General features: G+C 40.4%; 1 protein-coding gene across 5 annotated transcripts in view; it reads left to right on the top strand.

Moving 5' to 3' along the window:
* The window catches only part of STON2 (stonin 2), a 70,872-nt gene that overhangs the window by 6,704 nt on the left and 37,710 nt on the right, over window positions 1-26,458 (top strand). For all 5 annotated transcript variants that reach the window (XM_056491983.1, XM_056491985.1, XM_056491987.1 and 2 more), the window contains exons 2-4: window positions 9,799-10,007; window positions 10,432-10,686; window positions 16,292-16,489. In XM_056491983.1, coding sequence (XP_056347958.1) covers window positions 9,920-10,007; window positions 10,432-10,686; window positions 16,292-16,489 — 541 coding nt within the window. In that variant the 5' untranslated portion in view covers window positions 9,799-9,919. The remainder of the gene's footprint in view (window positions 1-9,798; window positions 10,008-10,431; window positions 10,687-16,291; window positions 16,490-26,458) is intronic.

The following is a 26,458-nucleotide window of genomic DNA, read 5'->3' as shown; positions in this document are numbered from 1 at the left end:
TTCTTTACTGAGAGGATGCTGGAACAGGTTGCCCAGAGAAGTTGTGGATGCCCTAACCCTGGCAGTGTTCAGGGCCAGGTTGAATAAGGTGTCCCTGCCCATGACAGGGGTTGGAACTGGGTGATCTTGAAGGTCCCTTTCATCTTTAGCGTTTTATGATTCTACGATTAAATAATAAAATACTTATCAGCTATTTGAGAAGGAAAGAACATGGAAATGTCTTGCTGCACATTTCTCCTCCCCTTTCTCCTCCCCTTCTCTTTTCCAGTACTGATTTGGTGTATCCAACTAAATTATTATATATTCTCAAGACATGGAATTTTGAAGGATTGAATCATATTTCTATGCCTGTGTGAAAACTGGAGATTTTTTTTCCCCCATGCATGTATAAATAGTGGGGTTTTTTAGTTTTGGTTCTGTGTAGCCTGAGCATCTGCACACAGCTACAGCACTTGTGTCCCACTGGTTCAAGCTAGGTATACAAGAGAGTGCCACTGCAGAAGCTTCTCCAGCAAATGGTTTGAGGTCCAGGGACCTTCCCAGGGTATCTGCACACCTGTCATGCACACAATATGCAGTGCTCCCTGCTATTCCTGTTTTGATGGTTTACTTTGACAATAATGCCCCTACTATTGAGTGATTAGCCATTGTCCCACTCTGTGGGAGCTGGTAAATATGAATTTTGGTCTATAATACTGTACATTTTTTTAACAACCAGCATGCTTTGTAACTAGATATTTTTGTCAGATTAAAAGATGATGGAAGCCGTGCAATAAGTTGGTATTAATTATTTGATGCCCTGTAGCATGAAGTACAACCAGTCCTTCTTCCTGCAGTTGGTATCAGACTTGCACTGTCTCCCTGTTGTGGCTTCCTCATCAAAATACTGAGTGTAATAAAATACAAGTGATTTGCTGCCTCCATATGCAAGAGGGGCCTGCATCACTTACACCATGTACCTCTGCATCACTTAAAAGATTGCACCTTGATACATGGCCATGTATCTTGGATTCCTCTTTTGGAGTGCACGAGGCTGTCTCACAGGCACTATCATCAGGGTACTACCATAGAGTAACACTTATTAGTGTGTGTTAGTAAAAGAAAAACCATCAAAAACTTCAATAACACCAAAACCAAACAACAAAAATTGGATTTTCTCATACCCTCTCTGTTCTACATCATGCTAGTACACTATGCATTCTTACATTTTGACAACTAAACAAATGCACTTAGACACAAATGCATTAGACAGTACAATTGCAAACATACTCTTTTTTACTGTGTATGAACTTGACTTGTCAGGAACTGTTTCTACTTAAGATATATTTTTCGTAATATTATAAAAAATACGAGGTACCTTTAAATTCAATCTTTGCACAAACTTTTTTTTTTTTTTTCGAGAGCTGTTTTTTTCATTCCCTTGAAACAGGAGTAGCCATGCTAAAGGAATAGAACCATCATGTCTAATGGGCTATATTTAGGCTGTCTAAAATAGAGAGTGACAACAAACATGGTATTTGTGGGTTGCCCTGAAGAACTGCAGTCTCCTGGCATTACATTAAGTTGCATTTGACTCTTCAGACACTGGAAATGAGGAAAGACCAGTTGGATCATCACAAGAATTTTCTGCTACGGCAAGCATGTTCCCTGTGATATCTCTTCCAGAGTATTGGGTTTTGTCTGGTTTTAAATAATCAAGCAGGGTTTCCTTAAACTGGGAGACAGCTTCACATTTTAATGTTGCCTTTATCTATAATAATCAAGAAGGATCTCCTTTATAACAAAAATCCCTTTTTAAACTCTCTTCATCGGAATGGTGCTGCTGATACAGATTAGAAGTAATAAATGATGTCACACAGAAATACAATTATAGAGAAATTATTTATATGTAAATAGTTGTTAGCTGTATGGAAATACAGAGAAGGCTTGAACAGAAGATGACTTTCTTGCTCAGTGTTCCTAATCACCCTTTTGAGCCAACTTTCAGCACAAGGAAACTTCTTTGCTTTCATTCAGGGCTGCATCGCTTCCTCAATAGTCCTTGTCTTCCTGATGCTTTCACAGTTGGATTCTGTGTTTTTCTCTCACTCTGAATCTGTTCTCCTGTTCTGTGCATACTCACAGCTCAGACAGATCAATGCCCATCCTCTCTGTAGGCATACAGCCTCCAGTGAAGCATCTCTCTACAGAATTCAGTTCCTCCCTTGTCTTGAATGTGGCTAGTGTTTGAGAGCTTGACTTCTTTCTTTCTTTCTTTCTTGGAGGTTTTTGTTTGGTTTGTTTGGGGTTTCTTTTTTCCTCTACCCCCATCTGTCTTAGTCAAAATGAGAGTTTAACTGACACTGATTGATGGCAAATAATTGTACCAGCCATCTTCACTGAAGGTGTTTTTACCTGTCTTCTAGCATTTCACTTATTTTTAATCAGAAAATAAAGCCCTGATTTCATTTGAGCAGGTGAAAATTGAGGCACAGGAAGAATTCTGCTAGCCCTCCTTTTACTGATGGAAGATCAGTTTTTGAGTTGTACGGTGAATACTTGAAATGCAGTAAATTGTTGCAATACATATAAGCAGTGCTGGAATGTTAGTGTCTGTCAGAGCAGAATGGCATTTCAAGCAAGCCAGATTGTGTGTTTTCTAAAAGAGTGTTTAACATCCAGCATGATATTCCAGTAAACTCATTATTGCTTACTCCCTTCCCTGTTTGTTTTGTCATTAGTCCCAGTACAGAAGGACAAGTAGATAGGATTTTATGATCTGTGTTCACTTCTTGATGGCTTTCTTCAGTGATGTCAGACTGTGATGACATAGTTGGTTAAGAAATCAATTCTTAAACACAGTTCCCTCCACATACTGTGGATTGGAGCATCAGTTTTTTCATATTGTGTTGTGCAATAGTTGTGACTATTGCAAATTCACAATCCTGAAGCAGAGAAGAATCTGTGACACATGTAATGGGCAAGTGTTGAAGTCTGGGATCTGGGTGCTGTTTTGGACTTCTGCCCTGTGAAGCCTTGAGAAAACAAGGAAGAGTAGTAAGGACCCTGTACCCACCTTCTCCTAAGGGGATGTTAGCAACCTCTCCTCTTTTACTGCATTTAGATTTCCTGTTGCCTACTATGATTACCAACAGAAGTTTTCTGAACAAAGTAAAGTTTTGCTGATCTGAACTATTCTAGTTTTCTGGAAGAAAAACCTTAAATTAGTGGTTTATTCTTCTATTTTTTGTCCTGTTTGTACAATACTGCCTGGGTGGAAAAATGTGCCAGATTTTAGAGATGCAAATGTTCTGTTAAACAAATTGACACATTGCCTCTGTGATCTTGTCCCAGTCTAGTTTTATTGCATTGTTGCTCTATATGGTAAGAGGAGCATTTGACTGATTGTTGCCTCAGATTCTAGTTTGAGTTGAAAGTTTGGCAGTTTGGGAAGTTGTCCTTCAAGTTCCCATGCAGTGACATGGCTTCAGTTACACTTTGAATGAATCCTGTATCCAGAGTGAGCAATAATGAAAGTCCTGAGATGCAGAACTTCTGTTTTCCTGATGCAACTGGTGATGTGAACTATCACTGTCAAATATTGTGTCTCACATCCTCCCTTGGTTTTTGCCTGCTGTATTACTTTTAATACTAAAAATAAATAAACAAAAATTGCTATTTTGTTTTGCACTGCTGGTCTTCTACAGCATCTTTCTACATTTCTCAAGTTTTAGGTGTACAAGTAATAGAAGAGGTTATACAATTTTTCTCCGGCATCAGACTTTGAATCTCTGTCTCTCGTTATGAGGCATCCAGAATACATGAAGTATTTCTGAGGCATGGCCTTGACAGGAGAGACATTATTGCCTTCTGAACTGCCTAAATATGCTGGTAGAGCCTGCAGGGGAGCATTTTACATGTCTTCTCTCTCTGTGGAAAACAGAGGAGCTTCTGTGGCAGATAAATTTTGGTGCAGAGAAAACAGCAGCTGTTGACCTTCCAGATATTAGCCTTGATGCAAATATTCCTAAGGGAGATGCTTATGACTTTCTGACCAATGCATCCTGTACAGACTCTCCTCTCTTACTGTCACTGAATTGTGGGCTTCCAGGAAAGCTGGGATGTGTTTTTGTGGCATATGGTTTTATGTGTGCTTGCTGTGCTGGAGAAAATAAGGTCATGCCAGGTCACTTCAGCTTTAACCCTGCTTCTGCCACAGACTTGCAGTGTGGGTTTAGGCAGATCACTTTGTATCTGTTGGAGTAATTAGGAATGGGCATTAGTGTGGCTGTGCTAGGTCCTGGCTCAGACAGATCCCCAGTCTGCTTTTCTGTCACTCAGTGTGCCAGATGGCTCTAGTCACCTTCAGTACCTCACTCCACCTTCACTCCATCTCTGTCTAAAATCACCAGGAGACAGCACTAATGACTTACCTTGTAGTGGCACAAAGTGGATTTGCTGTGGCTCTGCAGGCACAGCACTGCCAAGGCTTTTGTTACCATTCATTTAGGTGAAATCCACATTGGGAAAAGCCATCCTTTCTCCCAGAGAGGCTGCAGGAGTTTCATAAAGCATGTCCATTTGTCTCCCTTTGGGCCCTAATTCTTCCTTTCATATTGAGAACTTTTGTGTGAGTGTTACATGCACCAGGTAGTGACTGAGCTCCTTAAGACACATCTGAAGTCATGGAGCTCATATAAAAGCATGTATCAGAGTAAGTAAAATTGACCTAAGATCTAAAACAAGAGTTTTACCAGACACTTTCTCAGAGCAGTTTACAAGCTGGCAGAACTGTATGCACAGAGAAAATATTGTCAGTATTACAAATACAACAATCAACCAAATATAACTTTATTCCTGTCATCATCTATGTAATTCAGAAGGAAATCTTACCTCAGGCATTTAGAGCGAGATTGGTAAATTATTTTTTTCCAGTAAAAATGATATCCAAATCCACTTCTTTTATTTCATTGGGTTTTCAAGTTCATAGTTTTGGGGTTTTTTTCCTGTTGTTTAGCACTGTGTTTTGTTTATGCTGTTCCACCTTGAAGTACTTGGGACTTGGTTTTGATGTGGAGAGCAGAGTTCCAATTTGGAGCTTGTTTGCTATTCAGATCATGATGTGCTGATGGTCAGTGTTTATTTACAGGCCAAGCTGAGAGGAAGAGCCATGAGCTCTCTCTCACTTGGAAATTTGCCCAAGGCAGCAATCACTCCTCCGTTCGTGCTACTAGAATAGTTTCATCTGTACAGGTTTGCCGAACACCTGGTCAAGATAAAATTACTTATTTTTCCTTGAGGCTTTCCTGGTGGGAGTGAAGCTTGTTTGTTACAAGAAAAGCCCTGGTCAGAGTCTTTCCTTTTCTTACTGTCCCTTTGGCTTAGTTTCTTTTCTCTTCTATGTGGAATTTAACAGCTTGTCTCGTTGTTTTCCCACAATGATCTCCTGCAAAATCAAATACAAACTGCTGTAACCAGTGAATGCTTCAGTTTCTGGGATTGTAAGGGAGTGTATAAAGAAGAAGAACAGAATCACTGTATGGATTACAGGATTTTTTTCAATAGTACTGCCATGTAAGGCAATAGAGTCTATATACTTAGCACGATCTTGCTATTGATATTATATTTGGAAAACAAAAAAGTGAACAACTGAATTTTATTCTCAGTATTTTTATCCTGATTTTTTTCTCCTGTTTTCCCATATAAGTGTAACCTAGTAGCTCTGGGTAGTGATCAGAAAGCAGGCTGCAGCCTGCATCCTATGGATGTAACTTGAAGCAATTGGAGAAATGACCCTTAGTGCTTAAAATTATTAACTGTGCTAATTTGTTTCTTCTAAGCAGAGTGAAAATCTACTGAGAAACTGTTTGAGTTTTCTGTCCAAACACATGAGCAATTAAATACTTTGAATGGTATGTTTACAAAAATACCATGCAATTACAGATACTTCTGATACTTCTAAACCTAAATAGTGCCACAAACATTTCTATATATCAACATTACTACTGTTTGTGTTTGTACTCACATAGTGTGTGAAGGTCCCACCTAAAGTGAGGGCTCATTGTACAAGGTGCTGAGTGTCAGACTTCTGGCACAGGATAATTATGTGCTTTCTCAAATATATGGTTTTGGTTTACCAAAATAAAGGGAGAAGGACAATGATATTCCTTTTCATCTGTTGCTAGAGTGGAGTTGGACAGATGGATAATCACGTCACAGGAAGAAATGGCTGTAGACTGTGTTTACATAGTTTTGAAATGAGAGGTTTCTAATTATCAAAGCAGTTTTGTCATTTTAGAATGAACCTTCATCAGTTTTAAAAAGGGCTTCTATAATGTGTTTTATCAAAACACTGGGAGGACTAAAGAGACAAGGAGTTCTGTTCCAGCTCTGTGATCTCTACCTTCTGGAGAACTGGAAATAACTGTTACCTACTTGTCACTCAGATTTACATGTACCACTGTGAAACTGTAATGTAAAAAATGGACACCTGAAGCAGAAATTTCAGCTTCTTAGAGGGTTTTTTTGCCTCATGATCAAGTCACTGCCTTGGAATTGATGGTAAGGATCTTTGGGATGCATAGGTATAACATCTGCTTTACCTTGTATTTACTTTGTAGTAGAAGGAAATAATCAAACTCCTGAGTCACAGTTTTTTTATCAAAAAACTGATAAATTAGCTTACTGTTTTTTTAAACCAGTTCAGCACCAAAAGCTTAGTGCACAAATAACACAAATCCAGAAGTAATGATCTAAACAATCCTATTCATGTAGAGAGAAATAATTCTGGTCTGGCCTGGTAATATCTTGTTCCAAGAAATGTGTTTCCATCTGCTCTCGTTTGGGCTGTGCAGCATAAACTTTTGCTTTAATTGTAGCTCACTTGGAGTTTAAAGGATCCATTTGTTCTTAGTCCTAGTAGGTTCCAAAATTCCTTCCTCTACAAATAGCCAGCAATATTTGAGAAGTCTGCAGAACAGGAAGGAACACTCCAAAATTCACATACAAGTACTCTCTGCAGTGTTTAAATAGTGGTGCTGACTGCTTTGTTACAGAGAGGATTCAGGTTTACCCACAAGTCAAATGGTTCTTCTGGAGAGATTTAGCTCTGTAGTAGTTCTGCAGATTGCAGCACCGTTGTGTTCACTCGCTGCACAGTGGCACTGCTGTTGTGCTGGCTGAGGCTCACTGGTTCACAGTGGCAGTGGCTTAGGTCTTTCTCAAAAAAGGATTTTGGAGAGTGAATGAGAGATGAAAACTAATCAGTGGATGAAGTATTTTGTCCACCTAGTTTGCACAGGTGTTAGCTATACATGATTCATAATTCTGTACAGGCATTTAGGTCAGCGGATGGGATTGAGGCTTTTTTGTGAATGTTGAAAGAATGCAAAATCCTGTCTTTTTTTTTTTTTTTTTTTTTTTTTTTAAAAACTAACATATGCATCCTCAAAATTCCTCTATTCTGAATATCTTTGAAGTTACTAGCTACTCAGACTGCCTTTCCTCTCTTTCAGGCTGCTTGTCTAAAAGGGTGTGATAACCCTGATAAGTCAACACAATGTCTCTTATTTAGCAACCTGGGAAGTCTCTAGAAAATTCCAGTCACAGGGAACTTGTGTAACCCTCAATGCAGAGTATTCTGATGCTTTTCTGGGTTTATAGTCCTCACTATTCATTTTAAAGTGCTAGTTTTGCTGTCTAGTACTATTTTAAGAATTATGTTTGTGACAGGACAGTAGGGCACTAGAGGAAATCCATCTTAAAATGTTGGTATCATTCTCCCACATATTTGTACTGCTGAAACAGTCCATTTTCTTTTCTCCTTTCATATCTTTCTTCCCCTTGAAATTAAAAAGAAAAAAATAATTTAAAAATTAGCTCTACTACAGTCTCTATGCATCAAGGGCAGGCTAAACTGTTTTCATTTCCTGCCACTTTGTGCTTCTGTCAGAACTTTTCCAGGAGAAAGGGCAGGTCAGTATACAGTTGTCTGGGAAAAGAAAACTTAGTTACAGATATTTAAACAAGCCTAAAACAAACAGCTTAATTGGTCACATGAGGGAAACAAGATGCCAAGGTCATCCTCTCCTTCCCTCATATGGCATCCAAATGACCCTAAACATCTGAGTTTTTTTTCCTCTTAGCTTGCTTCTATGTTTAGCTTTGTAAGTTTGTATTAACAGCACCCAAAATAGATGTTGTTCAAGGCAGGCAGGTGTACCTGCCCACTCTGCATGGAGACAGGGCTCCTGCCATGGCAGAGGAGGAAAAGGGCTCAAACACCTCTGCTCCTCCTGCAGTAGGGAACTGGTTGTGTAACAAGGGAAGAATGTGCAGGGTGGCTGGTCAGGGGGCCATAGGCTCTGGAAAGTCTATGGCAAGGGGATCAGTCTTAAGGCACTTAACCATGAGGATTATATCTAGGAATCCCTTTTTGTGTTTGCAGGAAACTACATTTTGCATTTTATTCTGCTCAAAAAGATTTATCTTCAGACACTGAACACTAATCCTCTTGTTGTCAGGCACGTTTGTGACTTCCAAACTTTTCAGCTCTTTCTTGATTGCTGATCTATCTTCTGCAGACAAAGGACTTTGTGTCCTGGAGGAGAATAATAACACTGGAAGCTATTTGATGATCTGTCTCCTTCAGGAATTCTTAAAGATTGAATGCATTTAAATATGTCTGCTTTTTAGCCCCTAGTTTTATATAATTGATGTAGGGTAAAGAAAAGTCTCAGTGAAGTATCTGCTCTTGTACACTAGCATGAAATTCCACCCTGAAAAACCCTTTAGAGAGACAGGAGGCTGAGAAACACTGATTAAAGCTCTTTCAAATAGTCAGGTCTGAATTTCAGTATTTTCAAGTACTTCAATACCATGGCAACAAGAGCTTCAGTGCTTGAGATAACTGGGGACAGAATTAGCATATTTCCTTAGGAAGAGTCTTCTGAGAGTTTTGAAGTGGTGGTTTGCAAAACTGAGGTGGTCATGGGTGCTTGTCAGAGAGAATTTCTCTGCCTGGACTTGACCAGCAGTTAGTTAGCTTTTTGTTAGTTACTAGCTAACAACCAGAGCAATTTCCAGTGCTCCATTCCATCTAGCACATTCACAGATCTGTGTGGGGTGCATACCATTGGAGGGCCTACTAAATTCAGTTTCCACATCTGTGAAAATATTTGCTGAGCTACAGCAAAATCATGCTAAACTCTGGACAAGGTCTAAGATGGTTTTTAAAATCAAAATGTGAAGTTCCAGTCAAGCAGCAGAGTGGAAAGTGCAGCTAGATGAGAGGGCAGCTGTCTATACCCATGATAAGGATCATTGGCCACTCATCCTCATTTCAGAATCAGCTACATAAAGGTTATTGATAATGAAATGTGCAATTTATTGCTTGCTATGGAGAGGGATTAGACATTGTAAGCAGCAAGGTGGGCAAAGATACATTGACAGCTTGGAGTGGATTAAGTTACATCATAATTAAATTTTGCTGAACCTGGGAGAGTATCCTCATCTGCTCTTGCTGGGATTATGAGAGGCATGGCTCCTTGGGTAAGGACTAGAATACTGGTTTTGGTGATGATTTGTTGTAGCATGAAGATATTTCAAGACCCTCAGTTGCTTTATATGAAGGAGTTGCTCAAGTGTAACCCTTCTCTAGACACAGGTGACATTCCTGTGTCAAAGGTGGTAGTGCTTTGACAGTACTGTGCCTGTGGTGCATAAATTTCTTTAACATTCTATATTATAAAAAATGGTGGCACTAGTTTCCCCCATTTAATTTTCTAAAAGACATCATCTACTTCTTTCTTGCTTTAACAGCAGTTGAAAAGAAAGTGTGAAGGAGGTGTTTCCCTCTATTGGCTCATCTTCACCATATCACTCCCATTCTGCTTCCTCCTCCTTATGATCCCCAAGTGAAGATGAGTGACCTGGTGCCAATATGACATCTCTGACAAGTGTCATTGCCTCCCACCAGTCCGAGTGGGTGTCCTTCACTGACGAGCTGCTCCTCCCTGTTCACCCACGAGGTAAGCTCTCTGATTTTCTTTCAAACTGGTGAGACTTCTTTTGTTTGATTTAGACCAGCTACTGTCATATATCTGGCATGGGAGAGCTTGCCTTCTACATGGAAGCACTTTGTGCAGAGATAAAATTATCTCCTGCTACCCCATGTAATAGGAGAATTTGGACCAAAAAGGCAAATTACTCTCCTTGTGTCATGTAATGTAGATCTGCTACAGGTTTTGTCCTTCCAAATTCAAGACAGTATCCAACCAACCATGGAGGAATCTCACCTATTATAATCAAGTGCAAAACTGCCCAGTGTTAATCCAAAAACTACATTAGGTGAAGGAAAATTTCCTACATTTAATGGCAAATTTTAGTGTTTCAATAAAAAACAGTGAAATAATGGTTAATCCTGTAAATCTTTCTGTGTTGTCTCTATTTTAGATAGCACCGAGGCTCCTCCGGTGAAATGTTTTCATTCCTCAGACACATCCTCAGGAGAGAACAGCAATGCAAATGGAGAATTTCAAGACCTTTTCTGCACAGAGCTGGAGGAGGCAGCTGTGCAGCCCAAGGTGGATTCTGCTGTGCTTGGTAACCATGTGTCCCCCAGCACTGATCTGTCATCATCCATCAGTGCTTGGGTTCAGTTTGAAGATGCACCATGGACCAGTGCTTCATCAACCCACCCACAAACAGGTGAGGCAAAAGCAATGAAGAGGTCTGTTCCAGTAAGATAACAAAGTACAATGAGAACATACAGGATTTTTGCCTTGCTCTCTAGCTTCTCAAACGTTCAACTTTGAGTAGTTTGTAATGTATTTTAGTACAGTTAAGATTATCAGAGTTTCAGAAAGGGCTCACACTATCCCTCTGGATTGAACAAGAAATATTTTCTTTTTGTAAAGAAAATTAAAGCCTTTTGTGATTCACTCCACCTATGTCTTGACTAAGTCTTGGAGATTGCCAAAATGCATTAATAGGGAAAGAGCAGAGAGGTGTTTTCAGTAGTGACATTTCTTACAAAGAGGTATGGGTAGCCATTGAAAAAGTCTAAGCCATATTTGCCTCTGTAATCTGGAATTGAAAGAAGGTTGATCACCTCTGTGTTTATAGCCTTTACCTGATCATAGTTCTCGTATGTTTTTTGCCAGCAGTTCATTGATACCAACAACTAGTGTGCCAGTGCTAATCAGTACTTCCTGCTGTCTTTTGATGCTGTGATTTGCAACTGGAGCATTACAAAGACAGCAGAAATTTACCTTAATTCCACCACTGCATGCATAGAGCAGTTCTTTCTGACATGCTTTAAACATGCATGCAAATCCTCTGGCTTGCTTCATCAGCTTATGGTAATTGATGTGGCTATATGAGATTCTAGCTTTTCTGCATGAACAGACTTCTGTCCTTCCTTGCAGGAGGTTGTGGAGTAATTGCCCAAGAACACGATAGTTTACTTTTTCATGTTTAAATTGAGATTCCCTCTTATCAATTCCACTTTATGACTGCTATTTACTAAAGCAGTTTGAAGAGTTATAGCTTTCCTCTGCTCACTGAGTCCATCAAATATTCCCTGTAACATGAATAATACTTCTGTCAGAAAACTTGGATTGTCAGCTTTGGATTGGGTCTTGGGTAAACCCCATCTGGTTTTCCATCTGCTCTTTTGATGGGTGCTACAGACTAGTCCATTTGAGACCATGTGGTTGGACCTTTGTGCAGAAGTAGGGGAATCTTCAGGCTAAAAGAGATTTCTCTGACTTTCTTTTTATTTGTTGGCTCTTAGTTGTAAATCTTTATTTATCCTTGTGATGTGGAGAGAAGGAGAAGAGCACCCATGAAGTGTAAATATGTAAAATTGATGTGCTCTACTTCTCTCTCTAGTTTCATGGTTCTGTGATCATTATGCTTACTCATACAGCCATGTACTTTTTCAATTGAGCTGTTGGTTGCTCTGACTTGGTATTTCCTTCATGATGTTATATCCTTGTTAACTGAAAAACTTGTAAATGCATCTTCTTAATAGAAAAATAAAAATCTTTGCTCAACCTTAATAAAGCTAATCATAAGAAAAAGACTTCCATAAAACAAATTTTGTCATATGTTACTTGATGTCCTACCCTTAGAGGGATGTGGCCCAGTCTTAGGATATGTACTTAGCAAAAGCACTGCCTCTTGGTGTGTGTGAACAGTCACACCTCTGTAGGCAGAGGTCTAGGATATCCAGATGAGGAGAGTAAAGTAGACTTTCCGAAAACATTGCAGTTTTGAGGAAGACACTCATTTATGCCCCTGCAGAGGCTTGTCCTGTGTGATCCATGTCTGAGGGAGGATATTTACACACTAGCTTTGGCATCTGAGAGTCATGGAGCAGGGTGGTTCCCCTAACAGACCAGGATGTACTCCATGTAATTCTTGCATGGGAAGCTATTATTCTATGAACTGTATAGGGGCCCAAGGACATGTTTCCTAAGGATATTTTAAAATCCATACATATGAGCCGGTCCCACTCCTTTTCTGGACCCTGTATGATAAATGGCCAGACCAGTGCAGCTGACAGCCTCTAAAGCAAAGCAGAAATGACAGCTCTTTGTTTCTGACCCTTTACTTTGAGGGACATTTGACAGCAAGAGGTAGGATAAACTTCAGCCTAGTTGTTCTCCATTATTGTGCAGATCACGATTTTTTTCTGTGGGTGTACACTGACACCCTCAGTTGGAAAGCCCCTGGTGACAGCAATTATTCATTTCCAGTAGCAAACATTCTGCATAAGAACAATAGCAAATACCCAGACTGGGGGAGGGAAGAGTATAAAGGCCAAGTACAAACAGAAGGATTGGTGGGAGAAGGATGGACACATTTGAAATCTGTTTCCTGTGCAGGCAGCTGTGAGGAGCAACGTCCTGGAGGCTCAGCACCCCTGGTCGTGTTCCTGTCAGGGCTCCAGCCTGTTAGGAAATCTGTCTGTCTGTCTGTCTCTGCTTGAGTAGCTGACTAGATAATTACAGGCTGATGGCCAGGCTGCCTGGAAACACATTTTGAAAGGGTTTGCAAAGTGGGATTTCCAGAGTGCCATGAGAACAAAGAGGATGGGTCCTAGGGGAGAGAGATGCTGTCTTGCTCTGACACAAGGGCTATAGTATTTTGGGGCAGGCTCCCCCAAAAGCAAGTATTTGTCCCAAAGTGCTCAGAAAATTACTTAAAAAAAAAAAAAAAGCAATTTAAAGACAGCTAGAATGTAGTGGTTTTCCTATAGGAAGTACATTTTAAAGAAAACCAAGGCTAATGCTGGACCCTCATTCTGGGAAAAGTGAAGATGTTATTGGGGAAGCAGAGGTCGGGGGATTGATGGCAAGAACCAGGACTAAACATACAAGCAAAGAGTTTGGAAGATGAAAAAAGAGGTCAAAATCTGAGGTACAGAAATGAAAAGCACCCACAGTAAGCCTCACTGTGAAAACTATCTTTATTTAGGATGTTCCTGTAAACGCTTCTACCAGGTTCAGGCAGAGTAAATGCTAAGCAAAATGTTTGTTTCAAAATATTTCTGCATTTGGGATTTGTGTATAGTTAACTAACAGCTGCCAAATCATGTGGATTTCTTCTCAAGAAGCAAAAACTCTTGAGAGAGGCCATAGAAATATTTAGTCACAGAAATGATGTATTGTGGTGTACCCTTTTCTGTTTTCCTTTTGCTGGGAAAAGAAGAAATTTGATTTATGTTATGATTATTATCAGCCTAGTGAAACTGTTACTGCCAAATTAAAAATGAGATTTTTAGGCTGACCCAAATGTTCTTATCACAAATGCTACACAATCTGTAAATGATCACAGCCAGCAGGTGACAAAACATTTGCATTTGTCACACAATGGGCCTTCAGCTCACAGTCTCTCATTCTTTCAGTGTTAGTTGCACTCTTCAATTCAATGAGGTATTCTTAGTCACCATAATTAGACTAAGGCAAGATCTGTTACATCATCCATCCCACTCAGCCATGCCCACTTCTTCCCAAGAGCTTTGTCTGGTTTTAAATGGCTCAAATTACTTGGACTCTTACCATGTCCTTTGGGAGACTGTCCAGCAGCATATCTGAGCTTAACTACTTTGTGCTGCTCTCTCTGAAAGTAGGAAGAATTTGCAACACAAGATCAGCAGCTGGAAACTACACCTGTCACTAGAAACTGTGATGCTGTGCTAAAATCAGAAAAATCTGAAGTCCTATGTAATAAGAAAGGAAATTATGCTAGCATGGTTTATTGTAGTACTGTGTAGGGATCAAGGAACAGGTCCTCAAAACACCAAAGAGGAATGAATGCTTCAAGGTAAATCTGCATATTAAAAGCCAATTAATTGTTTTAAGAATAAGCATATCAAGAAAAGTAAAATGCATGTTGAAGGAAAGGTTTTAGGAAAAAAGCAAACAATTTTGTTCTTTCAAGATGGCCCAATTTTCCTGGAATAAAATTAATTTTCCTTTGTATAGGAGCATTGTGCAACATCAGTCCAGTCAATTGCCTTCTTAGATAAAAATTAGATTTGGAAAGCACGAAACTAGTTGACAGTATTTGAGTTATTATATCTTACATGTTTCTAAATTAGCCTGTTTTTTCATATTGTTGTGACTGACTTAAAAAAAACAAACAAACTGAGAATCAAAGATTTTTTTTTTATAAAATAATTCCACTGTTTCTGGGATATGAAGAACACTGTAAAAAAAAAAAAAAAAAACTTGGCTCCTGTTAGTGCTTCATGTACAGAGCTCAGCTTTTCAGTTTGTCCTCTGTGCCCAATAAAGGGCTCTGTCTGTCAAAGCAATTTCAGCTGAAGTTTTCAGGCTGGCTTTTCAGGTGCCTCATGCCATGTTTAACAAAAGGACTGAGAGAGGGACTGACAGATTATAATCATACATTCATCATCCTTTCTCTACAGGCACAACACAGTGTGCAGTTACTGGAGGGAGGAGGGGTGGGCTTTGGTTGTGTGTCTGACACAGCAGCTGTCAACTTGTGCAATAAGGAGACAGATCTGACTTTCAGCTCCTCATCCTCAGGGATGACTGCTCAGAAGCCATTCAGTGGCAGTAGGTTCACAGCTGTATATCAAAATACCACTGCCTGCTTACCTGAGGCTGTCAGTGCAGATATACAGAATAAATCCACACTTCTCAAGAGGCAAGGCAGAGAGCACTGTTTGGATATTCTGTCTATGCACACAAGGTTTCCATAATGAGGAAGTGTCCCATCACCTAACTTGGATGAAGAGATAAATCTTCTCTAACATTAATTTGTTGTTTTTTTCCAAGGTATCTGTCAACCTAGTAAGGCTTGTTTGTTTATTGCATACTGAGAAGAGAATCTGTGTGTCAGTAGCTGTTCAGTAACTGTGAGATTTGAGGAGCATCAAGATCTTTGTTGGTTTAACAGCTTAATATACATGTACTAATTTAGAAAACAGTTATTAAGCAGAAATTAAATTAGAACTAGTCTCTCCCTGTACACTTTTCCTTAGTTCAGTAAGGCTTTTTAACCATAACTTTCTTTTTTATTAACATTATTTCCTTACTCGAGTCACCCATTGTTCCTAGCATTCAAGTGATGTTGTGGGCAAAGAGTATGCAATATGAAGAGTAGACAATACAAACTCATAGCAGTGGATGTGTGTGGTTGTGTTGTAAACTCTAGGTGATGGTTAGGCAGGACTGAACTTTTTGACATGCAAATCTGGCAAATGAGTAGAACAGGATTTTTGGTCTACACTGAGCATAAATGTTAAGTAGTATATTCAGGTTGAGACTCTACATTCTGCATGTTCAGAAACCAAAGCCATTCCTAGTGCGCATCAACAGGTCAATTTCAGGTTTTTTTATACTCCCCCTCCATGCAGAGCATTCCTGAGATGATGACTGCATTTGAGTGGGTGTCACAGATAGGGAATGCTTGATAAAACCACTTTAAAAAAATCTGTGGTTCTGTAAAAACTCCACTGTGTTGCACAACAAACATATTCAGGTCTTGTCAGCCGTGTCAGAAACATGAAATCTTGTTCTGAAAAGTCACATCTTCTCTCTTGAGCAACAGGAAAGCATATGGCTGCCTGCAGTACATATTAATGCAGACAGCTGAGTAGTGCTGGAGGGTAACAGTGCCAGGCAATAGCTAAGTTGCTCTGCATGTGTTATAAAATAACTGTGTTGCTGTAGATGTTGGAATTTGTATTTACAGAGCACCAGCACACTGATCTAGTTGTGGTCTTTGGGTAGATTGCCCTGCATGTTTCTAAGCAATACCTGTTTTCTGTAACCAGTGTCTGCATCAAAAGCACCCAGCTGGACTTCCCCCTCTTCCAACTCTTCTGAGAGGCAAGCCCGTGCCTCAGAGAGCAGCTGGACAACCAACTCAGAGGACACCAGCAGCCCAAGCATTGCTCCCTCCTACACAGATCTGCAGTCACTTCATACTGAGGACTTGACCAGTGGTAGAACATCTGCAGCAGATTCAGCTGGTAAGAAGGAAGCCTTCAAGCTTCCATCTCAATCTTTTTGATGCTACTCAAACTCACTGTTCAGAACTGAGCCACAGGGAATGGATCCAAAGCAGAACAGTCTCAAGGATTAGGCAGACCAACATTTTGTTCTACTCAAATTCCAAAAAAATCACACTTGGATTTTACATTGCACAGACATGCAGCTCCTGAAGTTAGACCCAAATGTAGCTATGTACCTGTTGATAGACTTGGAGCAAAACTTTTTGGTTTTCACAAGCCATATCAAGTTAAGCTTATCTAGGAACTAGTATGTTGTGGGAGAGACTGGATGCCTTTCCTAAATTTCCATGCACAAATTTTCTCAACAGTGTATTCAGCTTGCTCCTCTCTGTTTCAGTGAGTGCCAAGACACAGATCCAGTTTGCTGGAGGCATTCTTTGCATGGTGTTTTGCACTGTTCCTGAACAGTAAATGCAGAGAGAGTGTAAGACATGACATAAGATGGTTCAGATTTTAACCATTTAAGGATCTTATATCTGACATTGTAGGGCTCTATTCAGACACAATCCTGATTGTGGAAAAATGTGCTAATGGCATTGGTAGCTTTTTGCTCCTCAGTTGTACTGTGGGTAATCTGAAGCAGGAGAAATAAAGCACAGTGGTGCCAGTCATGTCATGGAGAATGGGAGCTCCTGAATGACAAAGCTGACTTTCACAATGCATAAAAAAGCTGACAAGTCAGGACACAGAAAAATATACACAGTTCCAGGAGGAAACACCTGTGCTGTGTTGGAAGCTGTTCAAGCCAAGCTGAGGAAGGTCAGTAACTACCCAGTTTGGTGATGAAAAGTGATTCCCTGGTGTCATGATAGCTCAGACCTGGGAGATATTTAATGTGTTTTCTCTCAGGTGGTGAATGTAAAAATATGTGGGAAATAAGATCTGCTTTGTGAGAATGGGCTAAGCCTTGCTGAGGTCATGTGTCCCTTCCATAAGAAACATGTGTGTGCATCACCTGCAGAGAGTATTATTTGGTGGTTCAGTGAAGCTGGGTTAGGCTTCTAGGCAAGTTTATAAACAGCAACATGGTAGGTGCTGGCTCAGTACTTTAAACAAAGGATTTGTGGAGAAGTAGTAGTTACTTTGGATAAGTAGAGTTGTCTCTTTTTTCAAATAATGAAGTTACCACAAATCTGTGGGACCATTTTTATTTTGAAATACTCTGCTTCTCTGTACCTCTGAGAATCACTTTTTGGTAGAAAGGTAGAATAGGCAAGCTGGAGTATGTGCTGGATATTGCTATTTTGTTGATTTGGTATAGGCTGCTGTCACTGGGGCTGTCTCCATCTGAGCAAAGGGAATGAGAGATGCCCAGTCCATATGTAACTTCACATTATACAGGCAAGTCAAAGGCAAAAGAGCTGCTCTATATGCCTGTCACACATGTGAGATTATATCCTATACATGGCCCAAAGTAAAGCTGATACTTCAGCAAAAGCTTTGTGTGCAACTTTCTTACTACATCTTCCTCAGTCAGTCACAAACTGACAATTTCATTAGTAAGATGAGTACAAAAACTCACTCCAGTCACCTAAAATTTTTTACAAGTAAAAATGGGGATAATATAAGCAAGGCTGTGCTATTAGTTAAAAAATAAGATACACTAATCATAAGCATAAGATACATAAAACATAAGATACACTTACATTTCCAGTACCTTAGTGCTACTGGAACTTGAAGTGTGAAATACACAGAGTCATCCTGTCACTAGGTGTAGAGTTTGCAAAAGGGCAGCATGAACAAAGTGCTGTTTGTCCTCTTCCTGGGATGCCTCACAATCCACTTCCCCAGGTGGCTGCTGGCATCAGGAAGTGGGGAAGCTGAGGACCTAGCAGCCATTGAATTGTTGTACAGTTCTGGCTGCTTTTCTGTTGTTCAGTCCACCATCATCCCACCATAGCAGTGCAAAAGTGGACAAAAAATGTATGATCATTTTCTTCTCTCCATCCTCTCTGTTCCTCTCCAGAAATTCAGTTCTTTAGACCTGACTTGATTCAAGCATTTGATTTGCATTTCTCCCCTCAAAGGGCTGGTTGCCTTTGTCTGTAGTGAAGTTTGAAGGCTCCATCAAGGCAATGAAATGGCATATATTTTGCCATGAAGGCAAAGAGAAGAATCCTCATGCTTTGTGTAATGATGAAATCACCTTGACTGTTAGCTAGGAGTCCAAGGTCAAGCTTGCTGGAGAGGAAATAAAATCAGACTAATTTCACTTCTAAAAGCCCTATGAAAATAATAAATCAATGTTTGATCTACTTAGTAATGGCAAAGAATCAGGTCTGTAAAGCAATCTGGGTTTAATACTTTTCAAGTGAGAAAAACCAAGTCATGAGAATAGCATGAAAAATTCTACTCGTGGTCAGATGCTAAGTAAAATAACTATTTTAGCTATGGTGAATTTTTATTGCTTGGACAGGATAAAAGGATACTCTGTTCCATAATTTCACCACTTGTCTTGAATTTATCCTGCAAGCAAAATGCTTAAACATCAACTGTCTGTGGTAGCTCAGGGCACAGGATTTTGTGTGGGAACAGATTAAAGCCTGAGGTAGGTCTGACTGCAGGCATACACAGAGACAAGTCCCAGCCATAGAAATGTGCTTCTTGATGTCCAGGGATGGTAGGCTCTAAGCAGATAAAGTCAGCTGGGAATTAACTTTCTCACAACTGACACAAAATTTGAGTGTAAAACCTATGGGCTTGAGCTTATAAAATGCATGTTTTTATGCAAGATATGGCCTAGGAAGATACCTGAGGAAGATGAGAGGGACTTGAATGATGCAACCTGAAAGTTTACCCTTGCTACAGGGGACTGCAGAAGGAGTTGGGATAAGCAGACTGATGTCCTGTAAAAGTGTTCACAGTGGTGAAGGTATTGTTGCATGAGCAGAGCTAAAAAAGATTTGCTTTTTCTATTAAAGTGCAGCTAAAAGGTGCTGCACTTCATTGCCTATGCTTGTTTGAACTCTGGCACCAAGAAGCCTTTTCTATTGTCCTCATCTTTGTCAGCACAAGGGACTCTAGCTGCATCAGCTCGCCAATAAATGTGGGCTAGGTGATAGCAGACTGTCCATTTAACATGGGCATGTTTGTGTGGTTATAACAGTAAGCACTTTGCAACAGCTGGAGTTCCACAGTGTGAGTGAAGCTGTTTGGTGCTGCTGAAGTGCCCTTGCCTCAGAGTTCTTACCATGGCTCGCCGTGTCGCTCATCTTGGATCAATGAGCGTGAAAAGAAATGGGAACTTTTGGCCTTTGTGCTGTGCCCTGCAAGATAAGTAACACAGGACATCTCTGTTACTGATACAATACAAGTATTTGTTCCTTCTGTAGCAGATGCCTGTCTCAGCTTTTGAAAAAGGCCAAATATCTGCGAGACAGAGGAGCAAGGGAGAGGCCTTTTTGTAGCTGTGGTTATGGATCTGTTCCGAGGTTGTGCCCAAATACCTCACTTGAGCTTGATTTAGGTTTCTGCATTTCACTATTTTTCTTTAAAATAATTTTATCTATATAATTAAAATTATTTTGTATACAAAATAGAAATAATTATATATGGTCAGTATATATATAATAAAGAAGATATATATATTTACATAGCTCATAAACTATTTTCTATTATAAACTTAATAGAATCTCTCTGTATTATGTAATAAAGCTATGTGTGTATGTCTGTGTGTAGACATATGTTTCCTCATAACAATTTTAGATGCATCATTGCTAGTTGTGCTGTTTCTGTTGTGATTTGTATCTTAACAAAGCTGCAGCTATGCCATGTTTGATGTTAACGGTTCAATTTGCTGACCAGTTGTTCTCTTTGGCACTTTCTTGTATCTCTGGGGTTACTGGGATACTGAGGAAATTGCTGTGTTATTATTTTCTGAGAACATCTGCATGTTTGGAGGTAGAAGGTTGCATGTAGACCCCTAACTTATCAAAATCCAGACTGTTCATAAATAGCACAAGGAACTAATTCTGAGAATGTTGTTATTTTCAAAGTAAAACACTTTGTTTAATAGGGTTCTGCTGCTTCTGTTCCAAAACTTTAAAATGGCAATTCTGACACGCTCAGCTCCATCTATCTCTTGAAGGTAATAGAGGGCAAATAATAACTTTTGAAACTGTTTCCTAATGCTTTTCTGCTGGAGTTCTTGTTACATTTCTTCTGTAACTGTAGCCAGCTAGATACTGAATCCCGATATAATGATTGCAAGAATGGTGTTCTGTGAGTTCCAAACAAGCAACTTTGAACAGATTATATAGCTGTGCAATGTGGTTGCACTGAATGCCATGAGCTGGCTAGAAGCTCTGAAACTATTCCCTGTTAATTACCATGGCAAGGGGGAAAATAATATATGCTGATGATTACCACCCTCCATCCAGAACTGCATTTCAGTTATGCTGTGTAACCAGCTTGTGCTGGTGTCCCAGTCCCAGACACATGAAAACCTTGTACATGAGAGCCTGCCAAAGCCAGCTGGAGAGGCTGCAGAGAGGAACATCCAACCCTTGCTTCAAGGAGGAGGGGACTCCAGAGTACCATGAACAAATAGCACCTAAACTATATTCTTAAACAACTCCAACCTGTAAGGGCTAGATTCATCACCAGAGGCAGGTTGTTTTTTATTTTTCATGTCAATGCCAACTAGCAATTCAGGAGTTTTATATCCTAGTTGTCATCCTAGATTTTTCTCATGCATTTTTGGTTTCTTGAAGAGTAATAAATTAGGGGGACAGGTCTGGGAAGCTAAGTCTAGATAATTCACAGCAGGAGAAGTGTTGTGATCCCAAGAAACACCTGTGTACTGAGAATTAGCTCATCTTCAAGGCTTCTTGGCTGCAGTATCCCAATGACCTCTGCCCTAGTGTTCAATCCTCATTCCTGTTCTGCAGTGGGGAAGCCTGCAGCTTGGTTGTGCAGCTGGACCTAGGTGAAGTAGAAATAGCTTTTGCCATAAGGACTGACCATCTTGCTCTTTGATCAAGGCTGCAGGTAAAAGCAGTGGACCAGAGTCACTGTCTCAGTGCATCCTTGTGGCAGGAAGGAAGGTACAGAAAATCTGCCAGGAGGAAGGGGAAAGTGTTAGAATGAGGAAAGAGTAGGTGCAACAGTAAACAAATGTTTGTTTGTATCTATTCAGTAGAGAGAATTACAAAATAATGTTGGTGTGCAGTCATCTGATTCATAGGCTTTGAAGCCAGAAAGGAGAACTGTGCTGTCATTATTATTGTCCAGTCTGGCCTCCTGCATGTCTCAGGCCAAAGAACCTCCCCTGGTCATGTCTGCACCAAACCCTACAGTTTGAAATACCCAGCATAACTGCAGGCTGTGCAGAGAATGCAGTGAGAACAGCCCTGAGGAAAAGGATGTGGGGGTTTTGGTGGATGAAAAGCTCAACATGAGCTGGCAACATGGAAGAAATTCTTTACTGTGAGTATGATGAGGAACTGGAAGAGATTGCCCAGAGAAGTTGTGGATGCCCCATCCCTGGAATGTTCAGGGCCAGGCTGGATGGGGCTTGGAGCAAGCTGGTCTAGTGGAAGGTGTCCCTGCTCATGGCAGCATGGTTGAAACAAGATTATTTGTGAGGTTGCTTCCAACCCAAGCCATTCTATAATATTACCATGTCCTGAGCAAATATTTGCATAATATCTTTCTAATTTACATCAGCTGCAGCAAAGTTGGTCCCTGATCAGCCATTTCCATCCCTTCAAAACTTCTTTTTCAAAAAGGACTGTCCTAGTGATAACACTTACAGCAAGCTGAGGTGTCACTGAGCTCAGCTCTGCCAGCTCTTATGGGGCTAAATGTAGTCTGCTAACTTCAAAAGATCCAATATCTGCCTCCACTATGCCCCAGAAAATAACACTGATTATTTATCTTCTCTGTTACCTTGCCTCACAAAGAAGACTGGTTGATACTGCTGTAGGACTATCAGATTCTTGCTTTTTCTTCAGGAACAATGAGAACTATCAGGAGGACAGGATTTAACATTGCTCTTATAGTAAGAAAGGAGTTAGAAGAAAGCTCAGAAGTGTCTGCTTCTACTAATGCCTGCTAGGCTGAGTTTTATTGTGCTTACCCCCATGAATTAACTAGGCTTTCCCTGCTCCTCCACATTCTAAGAAAAACAAGTCTGAGACAAGGAGGAGGCAAAGTGTGAGAGGAGAAAGTGACGGCATGAAAGAACTGAGTTTAATTTTCAGTATTGCTCAGAAATATTATAATTAAAAACTTTACATATATATATAATTAATTTTTAAATATTATATATATTATATATATAGAAATATAATAATTTTTCTGTTTAATTGAATATTTTCTTGTCTGCTTGCTAGCACAGAATCAGTTCTGATGTCATGCATGTCACTGGCCCTGTGCTGCAAACAGCTAAATGAGCATCTTCTAGTTCAGGTGCTGAGTTTTCTTCTCATGGCTATTAGAAAGTGCAAGGTACAGTTACTGTGGCTTTGTAGCAAGGTTATCTTTATTATAGAAGAGCTAAATGCTGAGCCTTCATTGTATTCTTGATGAAGTTCACTCTTTTCACACCTATTCACCAATGTTTTTACATAGTCAGGTCAGCTGAAAGGACAGCAGAGAAGTCTGGGGCAAGTCACAGGACTGACCTTCTGATCTGCCTGATCTATAGGCACTATCCCAAGAAAACAAATGTGAATAGATGCTTTGCAGTTTGTCTCAGGCCAGTGAGGCAGACTAGGTGGTACAAAGCCCTTTATTTGTGTTTGTAAGGCTGTGATTCCTCAGCCACAGTGTTTACATTGGCCCCAGTTGGTCTCTAATGCAGAAAGCTGCATGCTGATATGATAAGCCTGAGGAGTTCAGCAGGAGATTTTGCAGCTGGACAGGACATTTCATTGTAAGGCTTAATTGGAGATAGAATGCTTAAGTGCAGCAGTTATCTGTGATTGCTGTGTTCACAGAGGAACAGCTTGGATTCTGCAGGATGCTAAGTGCCTTCCAAGCTTAAAGCTGCTGGGAGAGAAGAACATCAAGAAATCTCCCCACATCCAGCACTTTCAAAGTGGAAAACCTCAGTGGCACAGTTCAGTGACATCCTCTCACCTGTTGCATTCTGTTCCTGGCAGCATGCTGCTGTCCTGCTGACAGGAGGCAGGAATGGCACCGTAGCCATAGAGCAGCTCTGGAGAAGCACTGTCCCAGCTTTGTGCTGCTCAGCACCACAGCCAGTGTCCTACAGCACTGGCTGCACTCCAGTCAACACAGTTCTGCAGCTCCTGAGCCACAGCAGGATTCACCACAGGGAGAGGTCACCCACCTGAGAACTGGCATTTTCCACCTTTGATTCTACATGGCAGAGAAGCAAGCAAGGCTTCAGCAGTAGTACCAATTAGAGAGAGTTGTAAATCATTGTGTGTGATCTTGATTAGAGATCCCAGTTCTGTGTGGAATTTCCTGTCTGATTATGAAGGGGCTGAATGGACCTGGCAGAGTAAAACAGCCAGTGAAAAAGCTGGCACTAGCAGAGAGCAAGTAAGAATGAAAAATTTCACAATACCCAGATGCATGGATTTGCTTGTTTCTCTCTTGCTGTGTTATCATCTGAAACCTAAGAAAGGCTTGGGGGATCACTGGACTATGCATCACAGGAATTGGAAAACTGATGAACACCTATGGGCATCAGTTATAGAGTCATCTTCTCAAAGAACAGTGTGGGATAAAATGGAAAGCAGATTTGCCAAAAACAGGAATAGTGAACAGAAAAATTTAAGTAAAATCTTCAGCTTCTATGTTGACAACTTATTTTCTTGTGCCCACTTAGATACTTGTAATAAATGTCCATTTTAATCAGGACTTCTGCATCCTTTTTTCTTTTATTCACCCTCACTGTTAGGGGAAAAATGTAACACTTTCTGTTCTTTCAAGGCAGAAATTAGCAGAGTTGGATGACAGTAGTCTAGGGAAATAGCTGGTTTGTGTCTTTACTTCAATATCTCTGGTTTTTACCTCATCTAGCCTTGACCAAACCATATAATACTGGAGCACAGATATGACATGAATCTTAATAATCATGTTCATCTGTTATTAGAAGCAATTTGGTTTTAATTGTCCTCATGTTTGACAGATGAGACCAAAATCCTCTGCTTGTGTAAACTGGTATTTGGATTATGATTGTGCATATTACATGAGAAGAAGAGGAGACTTCATGCTATTTCTTCATTCTTATCTTGGTTAGCAAGAATGAGAATTGTGATTCTGGGTTTTGTCACATGGATTCCAGTCCAATTTACTTGTCAGTACCCTTGTGGTACTGCAGTATATTTCACGGATGCTGATTTGAACTAATCACTTAGGACTCAATTTTTTAAAACTATTAAGAGTGCTCAGTACTTTCTTTGAAGTCCAGATCTGGGTTTTGCACCTAAAACTGTTTCCAAGATTCTCATGTCCCAGCTATTCTTGTTACAGTTGAACAAAATTTTCAAACAGCTTCAGCTCAGTATGCTCCTCTCCAAATCCAGCCATTTAATTTAGTGTCTAAAAGATTAGAGATCCTGCCAACATATGTCCTGTAACTCATTGTTTTCAAGCCCAGACTTTATAGAAATTATTTCTTTTTTTAGTGGAGACTTTAGTCAGCAGTTTATTGAAGCTGCTGTATTTTTACATGAAGACATTTCAGAGAGCTTTAAATATGATTCATTTAAGATAATAGAAATTAAATCTTTCTCCCAGGACCCTGATGTATATGTATTCATGACCATTTCCTATCCATGTGTTCCTGTGCCAATATTGTCTTCAAATAGCTTTTTGCCCTCTCCAGTGTAAGCACTTTAATATATTTATACAGGGTAATTATCTCTCTCTTTGTGTTCATTTGCTAAACTGAATGAGACAAGCTCTTTAGTATTCTGGTTCTCCATTCTCCTCCTCAGCCTGATATCAAGATATTAGTTTTCCCATCTTCAGGAATTGCCTCCTTGATACATCCCAGGATCTTATTTCTGTTTGTGCCAGTGCATCAGGCAAGTACCCTTGCACTATATTCAGACTGATAGTCTGTATGTGCTTGCTGTGTCCTGCCTCTGTTACACGTGCATTTGTATGCTTGGTGATAGGCATGAGTCTTCAGGAGGGACTGTGGAGGAAAAGGAGCACATGCCAGCACGGACACATGGTGCCCCGGGCAGGGCAGGCAGCTGGAGGGTGTTGGTGCATTTGTCACGGCAGCCACTGCAGAGCGCCTCCAGCACGGGCAGCTGGCTCACCAGCGGGACAGTCACTGCACCTCCTCTGCAGCAGGCCTTCCAGCCAGCCAGAATTAGGATCTGGGTGGGAAAGTTTACATAAAAGAAGCAAGGGGGGCTTTCCTGGAGGCTTTGCTTTCATGAACCCACCACTTCTCCTCCCCCAGACTGATTTGTTTGTTCAGGCTTGGTTGCCTCCAGCAACACATTGTTAGTGTGAACTATGGTGTATCCTGGGAGACCTGCAGGATTCCCCACAAATCTTTTGAGTTTTTCGTCTCCAAGGAGGAGGAGACACAAAGGCATTTCACTCTGTTGACGCAGTTGCATGTGCATTGTTCCCCTTGTTTGAGTGTTGGTGTGTCTCTTCAGCACATGCTGTCATTGGACTGCACAGTCCTCATCTTGCTTCTTCGTCTCAGTGAGTGGATTATGTTTTTCTTGCCAAACTGCACTGCTTTAAAGGCTGTATTTCAAAACAAGCTTAGCTGAAGAGGTTTCAGCAGAGCTGTACTTACTGTTGCACGCGCAGATCTGCCCTTGCTGATGGTAGATCTCAGCCTTTCAGGGTAAATCTGGCCTTAAGATAAATACAGATTGTATTACACATGAGCAGTTCTCCTTGATTTAGCGTGGCTGCAAAGACAGTGAAGACACAGTGACATGGTTTAACAACCATATGCCAGGACCATACATCTCT

This window comes from Oenanthe melanoleuca, chromosome 5, assembly GCF_029582105.1.
Source record: "Oenanthe melanoleuca isolate GR-GAL-2019-014 chromosome 5, OMel1.0, whole genome shotgun sequence".
In the NCBI taxonomy this organism is placed as follows: domain Eukaryota; kingdom Metazoa; phylum Chordata; class Aves; order Passeriformes; family Muscicapidae; genus Oenanthe; species Oenanthe melanoleuca.
This window is presented reverse-complemented; position numbering and strand designations above follow the sequence as displayed.